The 18,493-nt window shown below is 35.3% G+C and overlaps 1 protein-coding gene across 2 annotated transcripts in view; it reads right to left on the reverse strand.

The window, feature by feature from the left end:
* The window catches only part of ZNF143 (zinc finger protein 143), a 33,694-nt gene that overhangs the window by 13,863 nt on the left and 1,338 nt on the right, over positions 1-18,493 (reverse strand). The window contains exons 2-7 of one of the 2 annotated variants that reach the window (XM_030451396.1): positions 9,671-9,789; positions 8,823-8,915; positions 8,264-8,347; positions 7,969-8,049; positions 7,012-7,208; positions 3,400-3,474 (exon numbers count right to left, since the gene is read on the reverse strand). In XM_030451396.1, the coding sequence (XP_030307256.1) occupies positions 3,400-3,474; positions 7,012-7,208; positions 7,969-8,049; positions 8,264-8,347; positions 8,823-8,915; positions 9,671-9,782 (642 nt within the window). In that variant the 5' untranslated portion in view covers positions 9,783-9,789. Of the gene's footprint in view, positions 1-3,399; positions 3,475-7,011; positions 7,209-7,968; positions 8,050-8,263; positions 8,348-8,822; positions 8,916-9,658; positions 9,790-18,493 lie in introns of both variants that reach the window. The other variant, XM_030451395.1, reaches the window with a different exon arrangement.

Here is an 18,493-nt window from a genome sequence, read left to right on the forward strand (position 1 = left end):
ATTCATTCTGAGGAAAAGAAAAAGATAACTGTTAAACACATTCACATGTAGCTAGCATATTTTAAAGCATGCATTAATTAGAGAAATGAGAACAAAAAAAATGTGAAGTATAAGTCTAGTGGTAAAATGACCAAATTAGTAGAGAGAAGAGGCTTAGATTACATCTAAGGCACTAGATCTGTTCCTAAGGGAGATTAGCCATAAATCAGACCAACTTCAAAGACAAGTTCATACAAAGGCTGAACAATAATTAAGCACACTTATAATGAACACTTTTTGAAAACGAAGGAAAGCATTTTGTACTTTGTCAGTGATGCATGTGTCTTGATCAAACTAATTAGAGCAATTTGAGCTAGGTTCTACTTTCCTTTCTGACATGATGCAACAGGAAAATATGCAGAATAGCTTTGTGATGCAACTTAAACTACTTTTAAAGGCTTATTCATACACTATTATGCAAGAAACATTAATACAGACTGAGAAAATAAGCAGTCTTATAATGGCTTAAACCAAATATAAATATTTTCATAAAACTGTAATTGAGGCTATTTTAAAAGGTCTATCCTTTTAAACCACCCCATTTTTTAATGGATTCAAATCCATTCTGAATTGTCAAAGCAAATTGTCCCCCATAGACCTCTCATTCCTCATTCAGATACATCAGAAATTTGATTGAGAACAACTCCCTTATAAATTCTACAGGGAAGATGCCCTGTATTACCTTGAGACTGCTTTTAAGACTAAAAATAAAAAGCTGAACATGAAATTTTTAATTAACTAAAATGTACACCATCACCACTTCAGAAAGCTTCTCTAGAACCATGTAGAAAAACTTACCCTCATGAATAAACACGTTGCTATTGTTTAACTGATGATATAATGAAGCACAGAAGTCCCTTTAATATGTTAAGGATCATGAAAACAACACTTGGTTGAGCACCTGCAGTTAAGCACTGATTTGTTTTTTCTATCAGCTAATATTTCTTTGCTCTTTCATCATATACAAATATGCATATAGTTTTTAAGTTCTGCTATAAAGCTGAAGTATGCAAAAATCTAAAAGAAAATTTCTGTAATCAACTTTCTAATATCTGTAAGAAATTAACCAGACATAATCTTACCCATGTAATATTTGATACAAACACAGGGGAGAGGGGGCTTTAAAAATAGCACTTAAGAAAAATATCACAGTATTTGTTCAAACAGCTATTTGCAGAAGTATGTTATTTCTTCACAATACCTTAGTTGGTATGACTTGAGGATTACTAAGAATTCAGTTACCAGAAGAGAATAGCAAATAAAGTACCTTTATAATAGTGTGAAACTTTGAGAGGAATTGTGTACATCAAAATACTTTTAAATAGACAAAATTTTAAAAAACCCTCATTTTTAAAATCACAAATGCATCCTGAATTCAGTCAGATAACACAGGAGAAGAATAAAGATCTCAGATGAGATTTTTATATTGTGTACACACTACCTTTGGTTATTTGATTCTATTTTTACTATGAACAGATGGGTATGGCAGGTTCAAAGGGAAATAGCATATGATACCATTTGGGCACACAAAGTCTTCTGTTTTCATATACAGAAATCAAAAAGGTTTTATACTTTGGTGGAAAACCTAACCACATGCAAGTCTGAGCCACTTAGCAGCATGACATCTGCTCTGTTCTTGTGTTACTCCTGGAATTAAAAAGTTTATAAATACACACTTATTTAATACTATACCTGAATACCAATATATTACATATATTAACTCATTATAATGAGTTATTACATTAACTCATTATTTCAGAATGAGTTACAAGTAGGTATCTACTTAAATCAAGACAGTAAAACAATTAAGATTTTTGTAGGTAACTGGTATATTTGTGACCCTTCAGTTGGTTAAGTGAAGTCACCTTATAGGGGTTAGAATTTGAGACTAAACCTCAGTATCTTTTGAAATATCAGATCTTTTTTTGTATGGAATATACAATGCTCCAACACTGGCATATTTCCATATGGCATATATGTTACCATAAAAGAACCTCCAGATTCACTTTGCTTTGGGGCTGATGCTGAAATCAGCATGTAACTGGATATTGGTTAAAGGTCATTTTGCTCAACAGGCTCATGTCCAGGTAAAACCAATCAAGATCTTATCTTGCTCTTCCTTGAATTTTGCATTTTGTTGGACATGGATCCCTATTCCAGCCAGAATATTCCAGCCCTATTTCAGAAGTGTGCAAAACCTCTAAATTTCTTTATTTCATTTTATGGAATATATTCCCATACCATAAATAGTGCATGTATCAGCTATCCTCTCTTTTCCGTGTCATATCACAGAAGCAAGAGTGAAGTGTTTGTGGCTTTAAGTATTGTGGGATTTAGTTTTTACATAAATTAAGAATAGAGAATTTTGAGGTAACTGTCAGAGGTGAGACTATTATTCTTCCTTTTACAGTATTTTACCTTGGAAAATAATTTTCCTCCTGTCTAGTTAATTATCTATTAAATTAAACAAAAATTAAAAATAGGACTTCTCTGACCAAAGACTCACAATGCAGTTACTTTTCTGTTTCTGATTTTGTCATTTGAACATATAGGTTTTATTATTTTCTTTTTGTTTTGGTCAAATTTTTTGAAGCCCGGAATGCATTTTGCTTTGCTTTCCTGTTAAGAAAATGTGTTATAATGACTAATACTCTCTCCTGAAATAATTTTATGGATCCTGGGCAAAAGAGCTTTAGATTAACTTATAAGGTAGACCTGTATTTTCCATTGCCCTTCGAACATCTAGGCTAATATTTTCACATTGAAAAGTTTTTTATATTTCTACAGACAAACAACATGAATACAGAAAAAGAAATGTAATTACTTCTCTGTTTCTTTAAGCATTCAGTACAAGCAACACTCTAACCTACTGATTGCTTCCCAAACTTGCAGTAAAAATCAGGAACTGTAACAGGGCAAGCAGAATCAAAATAAGTCACCAATGAGAGGACACTTACAGACATTTGCCTGGAATTACCTCTCTTGAGAAGACAAGAATTCATTAACTGAGTCAGCATTCCATCTGCTTCAAGAACTCTAAAATGTCAGTTCATTCTCTGGAAGAGAACTTCTGAAATACTTATACCTTTACTTATTAAATACTCATGTATCTTAAAAATCCAACATAATTTTGAATTACCTTTTAACAGAAAAAACCTAGAAAGCACTAAGTATTAGAAAATCCTGTGAAAGGATTGTGTATAAAGTAAGAAATACGACCTATCTCTGTATGTCTCAGGTCTAAAATTCTTGAATTTAGATCTCTAGTTCATGGCTACACAGGACTATCATATGAATGTTGTTGAGCAGAGAAGATGGAAGAAATATGTCTTTCAAATTATTTTTTATTGGGTTACAAACCTGCATTTTTTTGTCTTGCTCGTTTTCACCTATCATTCCTGTAGCACTAACACTGTCATTTCCATCAATAGACACCTGAAAAACAAAGTTGAAATGGGAAAAACATTTATAGGTTATTTTTATTGATCTGAAAAAGAGGGTTACAGATAGTTCCTGAAGGCTTATTATTTCATAGCTCTCTAGCTCCCTCTTGAAACATGATTATTGTACACTACATTAGCTTAAATGAAAATTGCCACTTATAGCACCTGCATTATAATCGGTAGAGGTAGCATTGACTGACAAAAGTATTAAAATAAAAAAAAATAATATTTACTTCTCTTACACTAGGGATTTATCTTTCACAGCCTGTTTAGCAGAAGTTACTTGTTTTGAACAGCACAAATCCTTTGGAATCAAAAATTAAGACAGTGTGTTAAATCTCAATTTGAAAAAAATCAAATTACAAACAGCTAAGGGAAGACTGGTGTATTGTTCCTTAAGTTTATTATTAAAAAAAAAGAAACGTACTGCTACTCTTCAAGGGGCTTATAAAAATATTTAAGAGTATTAGATGTGAATCTGAAATTTTTACTTAAAAATATAATTGCCCATTTTATTAAAAAAAAAACAACAAAGACACTTTATCACATACATCAGCTCAAAGAAAAGCATCTTATTAGTCATTGTAGCAAAACTAACTTAAAGTATCCTTTGCATAGTTCCCAATTCCTTAATTGCCTCTGTATTGAGCACAGGCATTCACAGTAACCTCTCCATTACATTCAAGGCCAAGATTTATGCACCTAAGTCTAGTCTAAGTGATTTTATTCTTTTCTAAAATGGTTTGGAAGGAACTCATCTGTTATGCTTATGCCCTTTCACAAAGAAGGTCATAGTAGGCTCCTGAGAATGTTAATGGTTGTGTGAAGTATCTTGCTCTGACATTTTGCTTGGAGTCTGAAGATTAACTTATCCCATAAGTGGTTTACAGATTGTACTATCTTTCTAAATTAGACAATAGTGAGCAATTTGCTTTTGTCAGCTTCAAGCTAAAACAGTGAAGAGGAAAGTGCCCAAGCAGGGCAGAGTTGGCAAGCAGGCAATTCTTGGATGGTGTTTGTTCTAGGAAACAGTAGCCATTTGGGGACATTCTCCTGCAGAATACTAGAAAGGAGGAACTAGAACCTGCACAGAAAGGAGGCTTAAATCAGTTCCTTCTAAACTTTCTGTTGTTAGTTTATAAGGAAATTGCTGACATAAAATTAAAAGTTCATCAGTGCTACTGGAAACAAATGATCCCAGTGTCAGGTGTGTAGACATACACAAATCCCAGGAAGTGTACTTTTCCAGCAGATGGGGTGTCACAAGAAAACAGCTTATGGAAGAAAAGTACATGTTCTAATCTCTCACAATTCCATTACATATCTTCTGACTTTATGCTCACTGAGAGCAGTGATCTCTTTTTTGCTTTTAATTCAGAATTAAGAGGACTCTAAGTGCTTGCATGTGCTCTGCAAGACATGGGAAATGTGTCCTATGCCTAAAGGAGAAGCAAGGGACACTGAAAAATGTAGATGTTCCAGCAATTCCAGTGAGCTTCCCTGTAGTCTTCTTGGATCTCCTTGTATGAACTCTCTTTACAGAGTTTCTACACTGATCTTGGGCAGCCTACTGACCTCTGCTATTTCTGCCTGTTCTGTAGAACAGGACACAGAAGAACAACCATTCTCCAAATCTGCCTTTAAAATTTTCTTTGCACTTTGAAGTTCTGAAAAGAAAACCTTCAAAGTTACCAAAAATGCAAGATAGCCAATTTTAAACCTCGTTTTTCAGGACCAGGAGAATTCTGGAGGGATTCCAATAAAGATCTCTTAGTTCCTCCTAAAAAGGAGGATCTGTCTTAGATTCTAAAAAAAAGACTTAGTATCCCACCAATTAAGAACATAGAAACAGCTATACTGAGTCAAGCTACAGGTCAATCTAGTGCACCATTTTGTTTCGTACAGAAGCCAGGAGCAGAAGCCAGAGTAGACTACAAAAACAGACCAAGTATACAGTGAGACATTGCCAGAAATATTCTCCCAACCTCTAAGCAATTTCCAGTGTAGGAACTTCCTGAAATAGAAGCCACGTGTTTCTACCTAATAGCCATGGATACATTTCTCTTCTATGAATTTACTTAATTACTCTGTCAATCCAGGGATGTATTAGCACCCACAATATGCTAAAACAAGCAGTGTCACAGTTTAACTTTATGCTATTTGAGAAAGTATTCTTCCTTTGTTTTTCTTGAACCTGTCACCCTTGAGTTTCATCTGATGTTTCCCAGTTCCTACACTCATAAAAACAATGAAACATCACTGCTCTTCTCTGTGCCACTTACAATCTTATAAAATTCTATCATATACTTAATGTATTTATTATGTTTGGTCATCATTACCCCCTTCCTGTACTTTTTTTCCGTACTTATACCAGATGCTATTAAAAGTATACACTGCCTCACTATGAATCATACATGGATATGGAGTAGAATCACAAAACCACATTTCTCCTTTCAAGAGAAACAGAGGGATGTGATGATTGAGCTAGTATTTGCTTTTGTACTTAATATAGGTGCAAAACTTGGAAATTCACTTCTACTGACTTTCTGTGGGAGATTCCAGCAGTACCTTTCAGAATAAGGTTTTGAGATGATTGCCTAAAGAAAATAAATAGAAGTTCTCCTACAAACACAATTACTGAAAACAAATTCATATTACAAAATTAAAAGGAACATGTTGAGATAAGTAGGACAAAAATGCAAATTTATTTGCATTTCTTCTGTTTCTTCTTCACTTTCTCAAAATAAACTTATATTATTATTAATATAGCTCCTTGTTAAGAAAGACAAGGTTATGATTGATTTAAGCATTAATTAGGAGCTAGGGAATGTGAGAAAACTTGTCACTACAGCTGAACTAACCTTGAATTACCTTTTATTTTATGAAGTATTAAGACATAGTCAAACATAACACAACCTGACTGAGTCTTTTAGGATTTCCTCAATTATGACAGAGAGAAGCATGAGGAAATTAAATGGCTTATGTGCTGTTCTTATCATAACTGGCCTTCTCTTGAAATCTTATACTTCTCAGTGACACCAGAAGAAAGATCTTAAGATTTCTTCTACTTGTTTGTCCAGAGCACTTGATGATCATCATCCATCAGATGAGACACTGTTAAACTATAAAGTCATGGAAGTTGCATCACTCATTATTGTAGTTACCTGGTACTTTACAGAAGTCCAGTAAAGTGGAAAGGTTCATTTTGAGCATCATAATACATTTACTGTTGAAGAAGCTCTTTCCAATGTCGTATTTCAGAAAAAATTACTATTTGCCTAAATCACTTTCCAATTCAGTCTTACTCCACATCATTTCAGAGTTCAGCCTTTTGTTGTTTTCATGCAATGCTACACACTGCTGCTTATACTAGTGAAGCACTGTCACAACAACTCAGTATTCTCTTCTAAGTGTCTAAAGACTCCCTTAATTATAATTTTAATTCTTCGATCACAATTAGCTTTTGCTGCAACAATCTTGTGTTGCTACATTACAATGTTAAGAATCAAGGCAATATCTTTCAGCATACCTTGGCTGCATATTGTTCCAAAGCACTGATGGTATCTGGGTCAATGGCAGCATCTCCTGTATGAAGACCTGCCACTGTACCATCAGCCTGAATGGCTAAAATGGTATCTGACTGTGGCATCTGCACCGTGTGGTGAATGTAGGCAGTAGTTCCATCTTCCAGCTGGACTGCTTGTAATGCACTCTGGTCATAACTGTCTGAAAAATAATATTACCAAGTGTTATGAAATAAAACTAATGGCAATGTCTGCATGTTATACCTGAAACTACTGCTGTTTACTCATTTCTCCTAAAGCCATATATAATGTATGAAGTGCTTGAGAAATATGACCACCGGTATATGAAAAATTTAAATACTTTAAATATTACTTAAGTATTACACAAACGTGCTTTCCATTTTGTATGCACTCATAATAAAATGAAAAGATTGTAACACACATACTTCAGATTTTAGAATTCACAAATCTGATAATTTCGGCAACAGAATCATGCACATATGCAAAAGCAGCATAAAATATAAGAGAACTTTAAAGTAAGAAACTCTGTATTGTATTCTCTCCTCTTAATATTTCTGAATGACACATTTTAAAGAGACCTAAAATATCTACTTGTTAGGTTTTTGTAGAAAAGCAGTATTATTTCCCAGACTAGTGCAATCATCTTCTGTAGAAATACAAGTTATTTAAAATAGGTTTGCATCCTTGACAGGAGTTGCATTTTCTGCCATACTACTTAATGGCAAAATCACCAATAGCATGATCTTTAAAATTTAAGTCAATATATAAGAACTGTAACAGTTTCATTTCAACAATTTCCAGATGTCAAAGTAAAAGCAGCAAGCAGTCTACATAGGGAATAACACTAAATGATGTCATAGTCTAAAAAGAATACCTTATTTTATACCACTGGAGTTTTGTTGAGATTTAATGCAACAAATCATATTTTAAAAAAATCCTACCTTTTGAGGTATGATGAATAAATGCCGTAGTTCCATCTTCCAGCTGAACTGCTTGTCCATCTTCCAGACGTAAGCTATCCCCTGTTTGGAAGAAAGAATGAAAAAGATTCAACAGTTTGAAAAACCTGTTAGTTGGTAAGATTGAACACGAAGTATAACACTGGGATCAGAAAGTACTTTGGATCTCTTCATGACTGTTCCATTAAGAAATAAAGCTAGAATAATGACTGCTAATTACTTAATATTATCAGTAATATATTATTTTAGAATGTATATCTTGAATTATTACACTTACTGCTTTTAGGCATGGGTACATGTTGAACATAAGCAGCAGAACCATCTTCTAATTGAATCACTTGACCATCCATTAGTTTACCATCTGAAATACAGAATCAGAATTAATAAAAAATACTTTGTATGACACACCACAGTTTTAACACACAGTTGATACTTTCTGTATTAAAACAGCAATAAAATATTACAGAGAATAATGCTTGGTAAAGAGTAAGCACAGTATAACAACACAGCTGTTAAAATTTTGGGATTAAAAAAAATGGAATAAGTCTGATATTCTATCCAGTAGGCAGAATGTTGATATCTGGATTTGAAGTGATCACCTCACTTTTGTTTGACTTATGCTCTGCATTTGATACCTGCCTCTTATTAATAGCAGAAAGCAATAGTGGTTTTATAGCATTACTGTAACACATGCAATTCCCAACTGGAACTGGAACATCGTAGAAGTTTTACAAATTTTGCCTTACTTTTCAATCCAAAGAGGTTAACAATCCAAAGAAAGGGTTAAAAAGAGGAATATGATTTGAACACCAATCAACTTCTAGTCATTGACCTACCTTTAGAATTATGCTGTATGTAAGCAGTGGAGCCATCAGCAAGTGTAACTGCTTGCAAACTTACACCTTCCATGTTTTCTAAGTTGTCACCATCTAGCAAGGGAAAAAGTTCAAATTCACTATCACCAGCATCAAACTCTAAAAATCACAACTTAATCACCTCCATAAATGATTGGCCCCCCCTTAAAGCATAATGATTTCACAAGTCAAAGCAGGAAATAGGTCTTACTTGCTTTCTGGCTGTTGAACCTTGAACATATAGTAGGATCAAATGTTCAAGATTTTGCTTTGTATTATTTTCCTTAGCTAAAAAAGTTACAATCTCACTGTGTAAACAGTGACAAAGCTGATGTGTTGGGAAAAATATTAATTAGGTCATGAGTGCCAACATTGAAAAAGCTCTATATGTACTTCTGTTGATAGTTTTGTTTTGTACACTACTATATGTCATTAATATATACAAATGTATTTAGAGTAAAATACATACTTAGGAAAAAAGGTTTCATCACATAAAATCCTAATGAAGCTGCCAGAAAATAACAAGTTTAAACCAATAGAAAATCATCAATCCCTACGTTCTTAGATATAAACTGAAGTTACAAAGCATAAAACAGTAGAACTATTGTGAGAATAAATGCAGATTTTGTATTTCCTATGCTGGTATATTTACATTCATTACCTTAATGAAGACATCATTTCGTTTCAGAATTAAATTAGTGAACTTAATCTCAGTCAACTAAGAATAATTTGTGTTAATTTTTAAATTTAGAATATACCATGTGAGTTTTATCTGAATTTCAAACAGAAAAGATACAATAACATAGAGGTATTTTAACCTGAAGGTTCACCTTGCACAGCTACAGCTTCTGTTAAACAAAGAGTCACATGTTGGGCCTCCATTCCTCCTCCAGAAAACTCAGCCATTCCTTGAGAGTCTCGATTTATCTGAGCTAATAACATTGTCTACCTAGAAAGAAAGTATTCAGAAAACACAGAAAATTTAAATACAGAACGAGAACTAGTTAAAGACAATCCACGTCTTATGAGATTTTTATACAGCTACTACAAACACTTTATATTACCTTCCACATAAAGAAGATGCAATTAGTGATTGACTTACCTGGAAAATATTTCAGAGGAAAAAAAGTTATTTGAAATACAGAAATATTATTACCCCAATTAATTAAACTACTAAGGTAGCATCAACCATATTTAGATTTCAATAGATATTATTGAACCAACGTGTAAAGAATAATGATGGAAATTACTAGTGTGAGTAATGATATATTTTTGTCCCCAGAATGAAAGGAAAGCTGACAATGCACCTGCAGTCACCCATGACAACAGCACGGTTTTAACTATATAAATTAAACATCTCTCCAGTGCCAGTAAGAAGTTCAGAATCCCTCGCACACTGGGAAATACACACTTCATTAGTACATCTGACTGAATGATAACTGTTTTCCTAAACCTCCAAGGAAGGTTTCTATTTGAAAAAAAAAACACATTCTTTTAAAAATTCCTCCTTGAAAATACTGAAGTATCTCATGATAAAATGTATTTTCCAAATACATTCAAGTGACTTTGAACCAGACAGCTATGGCAGGCAGGCAGCTATGTAAATTTATTACTCTCAGCAGAGAAAAAGCCAGCCCTACACTCAGCTGTGCATCTCTGCTGTGATAACCTGAGTGCTGTGCCCAAAGAAAACATTCCACTGTGGTCCAGGGCTTGCCAAGGTTTAATGTGATGTGCTGTGGAGCAAGTAAGATCAGAAAACTGATGCAGTTAAAAAAAATTTAAAATCAAAAAATGTTTTTCAGGCTGGCCAGTGAAAGTATTTATAGTATGAGATGCTAGTGGTGCACAGAGGTTGTGTCTTCTTAACTGCTACCAGTGCTCTGTACTGCCAATATTTTCCATTTGCTCAGTTTTCAGGACACGTCATGGTTGCAAAGCAGTTCGACCATTCACAAAGGACAGGAAATGCTTCACAACCACTCGTTTTGACCAGAACTACACTCGGAAACAATTACATCTCAAAGGCCTACTTTAGAGTATCCACTCTTAGACAAAGTACCTTTTAAGATGCCTTCAGCATCTTTAATATATTATCTGTCTTTAAAACAGAAAAATGCTTCTTCCTCCAGAGCTTATGTCTCCTCTCTCAAGTTTAGGGAAGCAGAGAGGAAGCTACTCACTGTAGACAACTGTGAAGTCCTGAAAGAGGCAAAGAAGAACTAATTGCTTAAAGGGTTGACTGGCTATTTTGGGAGAAGGCTAATGTAAGCTGTTTGGGATTTTTTTGGTTTGTTTTTTTGGGTTTTTTAACCAGTCTTTCCTCATCAAACTCAATTCTCTTCCCTTACCTCAGCTTTAGTCATCCTCCTCTCCACCTTTCTGCTAACTGGCGTATACTCTTATTTCTCTTCGTCTTCCAACAAATTTGCTTTCCTCCTTCCAATCTCAGCAGATTATTTCCCTAATATACCTCCTTGGTTTTATTCCTCTGTGTTTGCATCACTAGTGTTTTCTTTAAATCTGCTGTCTGCCAGGAATTTTGAAAACAAGACCCTGGGAGAGAAATATTTCCTTTACTCACTTCAAATATTGTATCTCATTAGAGAAAAAGCAGCTGAAAGTTTCCATTTTTAGGAAAATATATCAACCCTGAGGTAGTGCCTGCATGGCTGCTCAGCAAGAGTCATCCATTTGTATTCTGCTTTAATCTCAAGAGCTGTCCTACAAAAAGACAAAAGTACAGGCTTAGTCATGAGGTACTCACTGAAGTAAAAACCTGAGACTTGACTTTATGAACTAGCAAATCTTCATAGGTCATGACAAGTTGCAGTTTTCAAAGGCACATTAATTATTTTATTTGGGAAGAAGAGCTTCACAAGAACAGCAATGCATACTGCATTCCTGAAATTATTAGTCACCAAAATACTCCTATGGTAACTCATGCAGAGAAAAGCTTACCATTCTTTAAAGTGGTTAAAATATTTCCCACCAAAAAAAAAAAACAACAAACAACCAAACAGATCAGTCTGAAGCAGAATAAGATTAGATTGAAAAAATCTCTGAACTGCAAATAGCATCTGATAGAAGGAAGCAACAGTCACACACAAGAAGTGATGCTGAAACATGTTTCACTGTTAGCTCCAAAGCAAAAGCAGTGAGTTACTGATGCACCTTGCTGACTTCATTATGCTTTCTTAGGAAATCTGCACCAGCAATGTAAACCCCCAGTTAAACACTAATAGATAAAATACACCATCCAGCAGGGTCCATTGGTGCATTTTTTAATTTAAAAAAACCAAACAAACCAACCAAAAAACAAACAAACAAAAACCACCAAACCACCCCTCTCAAATTCCCTGAAGAGAAAAAATTGAAGTATGGTTATATAATGCACAGTCAGAAACCAAAAGGGATGCAGGGGAGAGGAGAGAGGTTGGTTAAAAATAAAGGATTTTTCATAAAGACTTAATCAAGTTCCTTATCTCCTGTACTTTTCCCTCCACTAATACTCAAAACAAATATAATCTGTTGAGTGCTGTCACTGTTTTGGAGAAAAGATGCAATGTTAAAAGGGTAGTTCTTATGTAAACTCAATTTGGCACCTGGAAATGAGAGTCTCTACTGAAAACTGAGTCTCTGCTGAAAATTCAGCAATGAAGAAACAGCAGATGGGATTTAAGAAGCTGAAAATCAAAGGAAGAGCTGGTAGGTAGAGGGCATGCTAACATGGAGTAGAAAGTGGTTTTGGGGCATGTAGTAGCTAAGACAACAGGAGATGCCAAGGAGAATGTGACCAAAAAACCCGCCCTGCAAAATAGGAGGAATTTGCCATTTAAAGAATTACTATGTCACTGTACCACTGGACAAAGGAAAATACCTGCAGACACAGATGCAGGAATACCTTAAAGGGGGGAAAAAAAAAAAAAAAAAAGGAAAAAAAGAAAAAAGGAAAAAAAAAAAAAGATGCTTAAGAGGATGATAGGATGATTGACAGGAAATGGAATAAAGTTTGTAACAGCATTCATGGAAGAAAACTTAAGGTTATCAAATGAAACGTAGAAAGTGCAGGAAGAAAGGACTGGCAAAGACTGACAATGAAACATCCACTCCAGACATTCAGCAGCCTCATGACTGTTAACCCTCCTTGCACAGACAGCACTGAGAAGCTTGAAAAAATACCCACTTATTTAATTTGAAAATAAAAATAACTTTTATTATTAATACACGTCAAAATAATGTACAAAACCACTGTAATTTTATAAAACTCACAAAAACAACAAATAAAAAACAATCCAGAAAGCCAGAAAGCAAAATGGCAAATGACACATAACTCCACAATACTGAAATTTTTGCTAACAAATTTGAAGGAACTGCATTCCCATGTTTCATAAAGCAGGAATGCAGTTTATAAAGCAGGAATTCCAGTTCAAGTATGTTAGCACAGTAACATAATTTGGGGTTTTCTGAATGAAATACTGACAGCTTTAGGGTCCTCAAACCAACAGATATGATTGCAAATATCAGTAATTTTCCAAAACTAGTCTTATTAACAAACATTTGTGAAAAATCCAAGTCAGTACCTACAATTAACATTTTGATTAAATGCATTCCACATGATAACATAAACGCATTACAGCCTTACAGGTCTTGGTGCAAAAAATGACTGACACAGACTCAAAAACTGACTAACCCAGTCAAAGCTCTTTCTATGAGATCCAAGTATATAGCTTACTGATTCCGTAGAGTCAGGGATTTGACACCTGCAAACTCAAAAACAACCACACAGCAAAACTAAGGCTCTCTAAAATCTGTTCCCCTATGTACCTGTATTAACCTGAAAATCTGCAGCAGGGTCATAAATTAAATCCAGACCTTGTGGATGCTTTGATCAAATGCTTTAACAGATGAGACACAGAATTCTTTCATCATGAACAGCCCTTAACTTTTTCAGTATTTTACCATTCTACTGAAATACTGATTTTATGCTACAGTCAGTCACACTGACTTTTAGTGAATAAACTTAAACTACTGAAATGTTAGGCATTTTTAAATTTCTATGTGCTTTCTCATACAATCTTAGCTTCTTTTACTGTATTTTTTCTAGTCTCTCATAAAGACAAACAAAACATAATTAAATTTCCACATTAATCATCCACTGTATATAAGGGAAACAAGGTTTAGACACAATCTGTGCTGCAGAATCCAGTAACAATAGCTGGATTCAGAGTAAGATACACAAGTATCTTACATAATTACTTTCTAGATAGCAAGGAAGTGTTGTGAATTATGAATCACAGCTCTAACCCTTCCCCTGGAGAAGAACCTAATCAAGACTGACAGCACTGTCAACTGCAGAAGCATGATGTGTACACTCCAAATGGCAGCACAGCAAACTTGCAGAGAGACTCATGTTGCCCAAAGCAGAGGCTTGCAGTCAAACTTAAGAACTCAAGGCTTCTTTTTTACTCATTTTGCAGTATTCCAACCCTTCTGTTCCATAAGATGAACATCTTGATTATAATACAGTTCAAGACTAATTCATCACCAGACACTTCAGTACTTCTTCACAAAAAACATACAAACGCAAGACCAAATTTAGCACTGCCATAACCCAGCAGAACTTTTCTCATTTAAGTGTGAGCACTGAAAACCACATTTAGCCTCACATAACTAATGTCCCTGCAGTCTTTTTGCCCCCAAAGTCATCACCATACATTGTTTACATTATGAATCTTGTCTACAGAAGGTTAAAGGTATTGTCAGAGACCAGTGCTTGGATTTTGTTTTTTAAAAAAATGGATTCAACAGTGCAGATAAAGAATGTTTACAAATCCTTATTCTAACTAATACTATGAGTTTATGCACATGTGTAATTTCACACTATGAGAGTTCTAAGGATGCCATGATTTTCAAACATATTAAACTTAAAGAAAATGCAGGCAGATCAAAAAGACACCCACCAACAAGTCCCACACAGTTGAAGAAGGGTCAGGTTGACTCTGAGTAGGAATGCTAACTTCACACATGCTTCTTGAACATATTAAAGAATTACTGGTTAATCAATGGAGGTCAGAGTAGTTCCTTCAGTATTTAACTGTCAGCAGTGCTAACAGAAAGCTAATTAAACTCATGCTGCAGCTGAGACAAGCACATCACCAGTGAATACTTGGTTCAATGACCACATTTGCCTTTGGTAGCATGATTACAACAGCACTGCTTCCAAGTAGCTCCCCCAATGACCAGCACAACTTCCTGAGCCAGAGATTTCAAACAGATTTGGGAGTCTTCCAAGAGATCTGGTTCAAAGTCCTGCACAAAAGGTGCAATTGATACCAATACAGCACCATTTGCAGAGGTACAGAGACCAAGATTCTGAAACCTTTATTATAAAGCACCAAAGAAGTATACTAGTGCACCTGGTGAGTGATCAATGCCCTAATGAGACATTGAAATTAAGTAATTAATTAAAATACAGTTAACTTTTAGAGCACTTCAGGAAGCTACTTACTCCTTCAATCATAAAACCTTTGGTTTTATCTGTGTTTTAAAGAAAAGGAACATTTGGTGAATATGTAAATATTTAGGGGCTACAAATCTAAAAGCAATTTAGACCAACTATTTCTACCAATGTTTTACTTCTGTGTCAAATAGATTTCTAACTCTCTTGTCAAGAAATCACAAGTGTGTCTAATTTACATCACCAAAACAATTAATCTTGGCTGTGCCTCTTCAAATCTTGCAAATCCACCAAGACTGCCAACTAAACAGGGAATTTTGAGTGGGCTGTTTTGTGTGGTCATAAATTAATCAGTACTCTGATAACTACCTTACAGTTTTATCAGTATTAGCCATGAAAGTTAACAGTGTTTAAGTCTACGCTTGTCTTTCAGGAATTAAATGTGCAGCCTACTTAACTGAAAAAAAAAAGTACAAATAAACTGATAATCAGTACATCTAAATATATTCTAAGAAACTCTGTGTAATACCCTATTAGCTGAGTATGATTATACTTAAGATACAGACAACAGCAACTAACTTGCATACACAAACCCATCTTCCAGTTCTGGAGAGGTCTGTTATCAGAAATGAAGTAAAAAAGCATTAAGCAGGTAACACAGTTTCTCCCTTCAAGAAGTGTAGAGAGGAAAACATCAGTCAGGCAATGAAATACAGGCTGAGGGAAGCAGTAAGCAATCCTAAGACTAACTTTGATGTCAACTTTGAGTATTGCTGAACTTGACAGGAATGGAAATTGCTTCCAAAACAGAGAACTTCATTTATTTCACAAGTGTTATCTTGGTGCAAACTAAAATCCCACTATATAATTAAAAAGCAGTTTAAACCAGAAAACTTTAGCAGACTAAGTCACTGGAAGCATTCACTAATTTAGAAAAGTTTTGTTTCTGAGTGAGAGTTCACACATTCCAGGCACACAGAGAGGACCAAACCCCATTGCCTTAAGTAAATACAACCAAGTGCAGACCAAGTAGAAGCAAAACCCCATAATCTTTATTGTGCCAAGATGGGTCACAAGTCTTCCCTTCCTCCCCCAGAAATGTGGCATTCACAGACAGGCATCTGCCTCAGATTTCTCTCTCCAACCTCAGAACAATTCCTATACACACTTCTGTTTCCAGGAACTTGCATTTCAAAACTGAATTCTCAGATTCCAGAAGAGGACCCATCTGTTAGGATCACAATCCATCTTGGGGATCCATAAACTAAGCAGAAACCTTCCTTCAATTTTTTTGTGATCTTTTGCAGCACAAAATACAGGAACAAGCTGCCCAATTAATGCTTTTTACCTGGTGCATCAATGCTGCTACAGCACAGAAGAGATGTAAAAACAAACTGGCCACCTGTTACTACAGCAAGCAAGCTTTTGAGCTGTAGAAACATGCAAGAGACACGACAGCATAGGGAAAAAGCCAGTAGCAAGAGGCAAACAAATGTCAGTCTGAGATGCTATGGTAAGTATATAGACATCAGAGGCAGCAGGAGTCACACAAGATACTGTGAGAAGCAAAAATCATGGGGATGATCAAGGACTAGGGCATGAGACAAAACACAGTTAGGAAAAGAGCAAGGAAGGAATAGGACTACAAGAGCACTGAGACAAGTTACATCTTCCTTGTATTTGCACTGACCATTACAGTGCCTGAAACTGGAAAAATTGCCCTAATTATCAGGAATGTGCTGTTCAATTTGTGTGTGCAAACTCACCCAAATTCAGATGAGCCGTGCAATTTGGAAAACAAAGTGTAACGCCAAAGAATTTAATAACAATGTTTCTCAAAGACTCCACCTATACTGAGGAGTATATTTTAACCCAAAATTTGTTAAGGAAAAGATTTACTACACAAAAGCAAGCAAAGAGCAACAACCCAAATGCCAAATTACACTGTAAGAGAAGCAACCCAGTTCAAAACTGTCTTTTTAGCTTTATTTTAAAACAAACCCATACATTTTATTAAAGGTCACTACACAAGTCCACAAGAATATACACACACGCGCAAGGTGTTTTAAGGAATTCCCAGAAAAGATGGTGTCCAGTGTGAGATCATTACCACCACTTAAATTCAACTGAGGAACCCTCAAGCCTAATCCCTCTGCACATCCAACAGAGCTGCAGGTGAGGAGGCAGCCCAAAGGCAGCTGAGGCACAGCTGAGAGCAGGCAGGGCAGCAGCAGCAGCTCAGCCCCTGGTCACTGCTCCAACTCCTACCAATTTCCTCCTCCTCAACCGTACAGGAAAGCATATGATGGGCCACCAGCAGCCTACTGAGCAGAGGCTCTACATCATTTGAGACACTCTGGAAATGAAAACAAATTTACAGCCCAATTGTGGCAACCGTTACCAGGGAATATTCAACACTTCATTATCGCTGCACCCATCTGCTCTGAGAAAAGAGACTGCCAATTTATGACGGAAGTATTTTGATGTTTAACCACCAAATGCTACACAGGCATGAAGACTGAGTGAAGCCCGTGTGACTTTTAAGCTAAAGAATCTTTTACACTTGCCTTAAGCATTTTCTTTATTTGAGCTTTTAATGGAAGGCAACTCTTCCTGACTCAGTCTACCGGATATAAAACATTATTTCATTACAATGTTAAGAACAGTTTGTGTCATTATGAAATTAGAAATAAATTTCTCAGAACATTAAAAAATGTTTATTCTTACATCTCATGTAAGCTGCAAACTATTAACAAACATATTATTTGACTACATTTTTTGCAAGTTTCATTTTCTACTGTGATTCATGTGAATAGCTTCCGAACACAGATACAGCTTGAAAGCTCCAGACTTTAATACATGAAATACAAGGAAACAAGCAACGAAAACAAGGTAATATTGCACTCTACCATTCTAGAGCTGCATGGCAGAGCTGCAGAGCAGCTAAAATACAGTACACAAATACGACTTCTCTCAAAAATCTAGCAAATATAATTTTTCAGGTACAATCACCTTGAAGTTATAGCAAAAACATGTCCTCTAAGACACAACAGATTTAGAAAACCTGAGCAGAATCTTGAAAAAACTGTAGGAAAAGAGAAAACGTTTTAGTTGAAAGAATTTAAGGTAGAAGTTTCTGTAACACCGGCTCCAGGAGTAACAACGGTCCTTAAAAGTACTGGTGTCACTCCAT

The sequence above is a fragment of the Calypte anna genome, chromosome 5 (assembly GCF_003957555.1).
Source record: "Calypte anna isolate BGI_N300 chromosome 5, bCalAnn1_v1.p, whole genome shotgun sequence".
Lineage (NCBI taxonomy): Eukaryota > Metazoa > Chordata > Aves > Apodiformes > Trochilidae > Calypte > Calypte anna.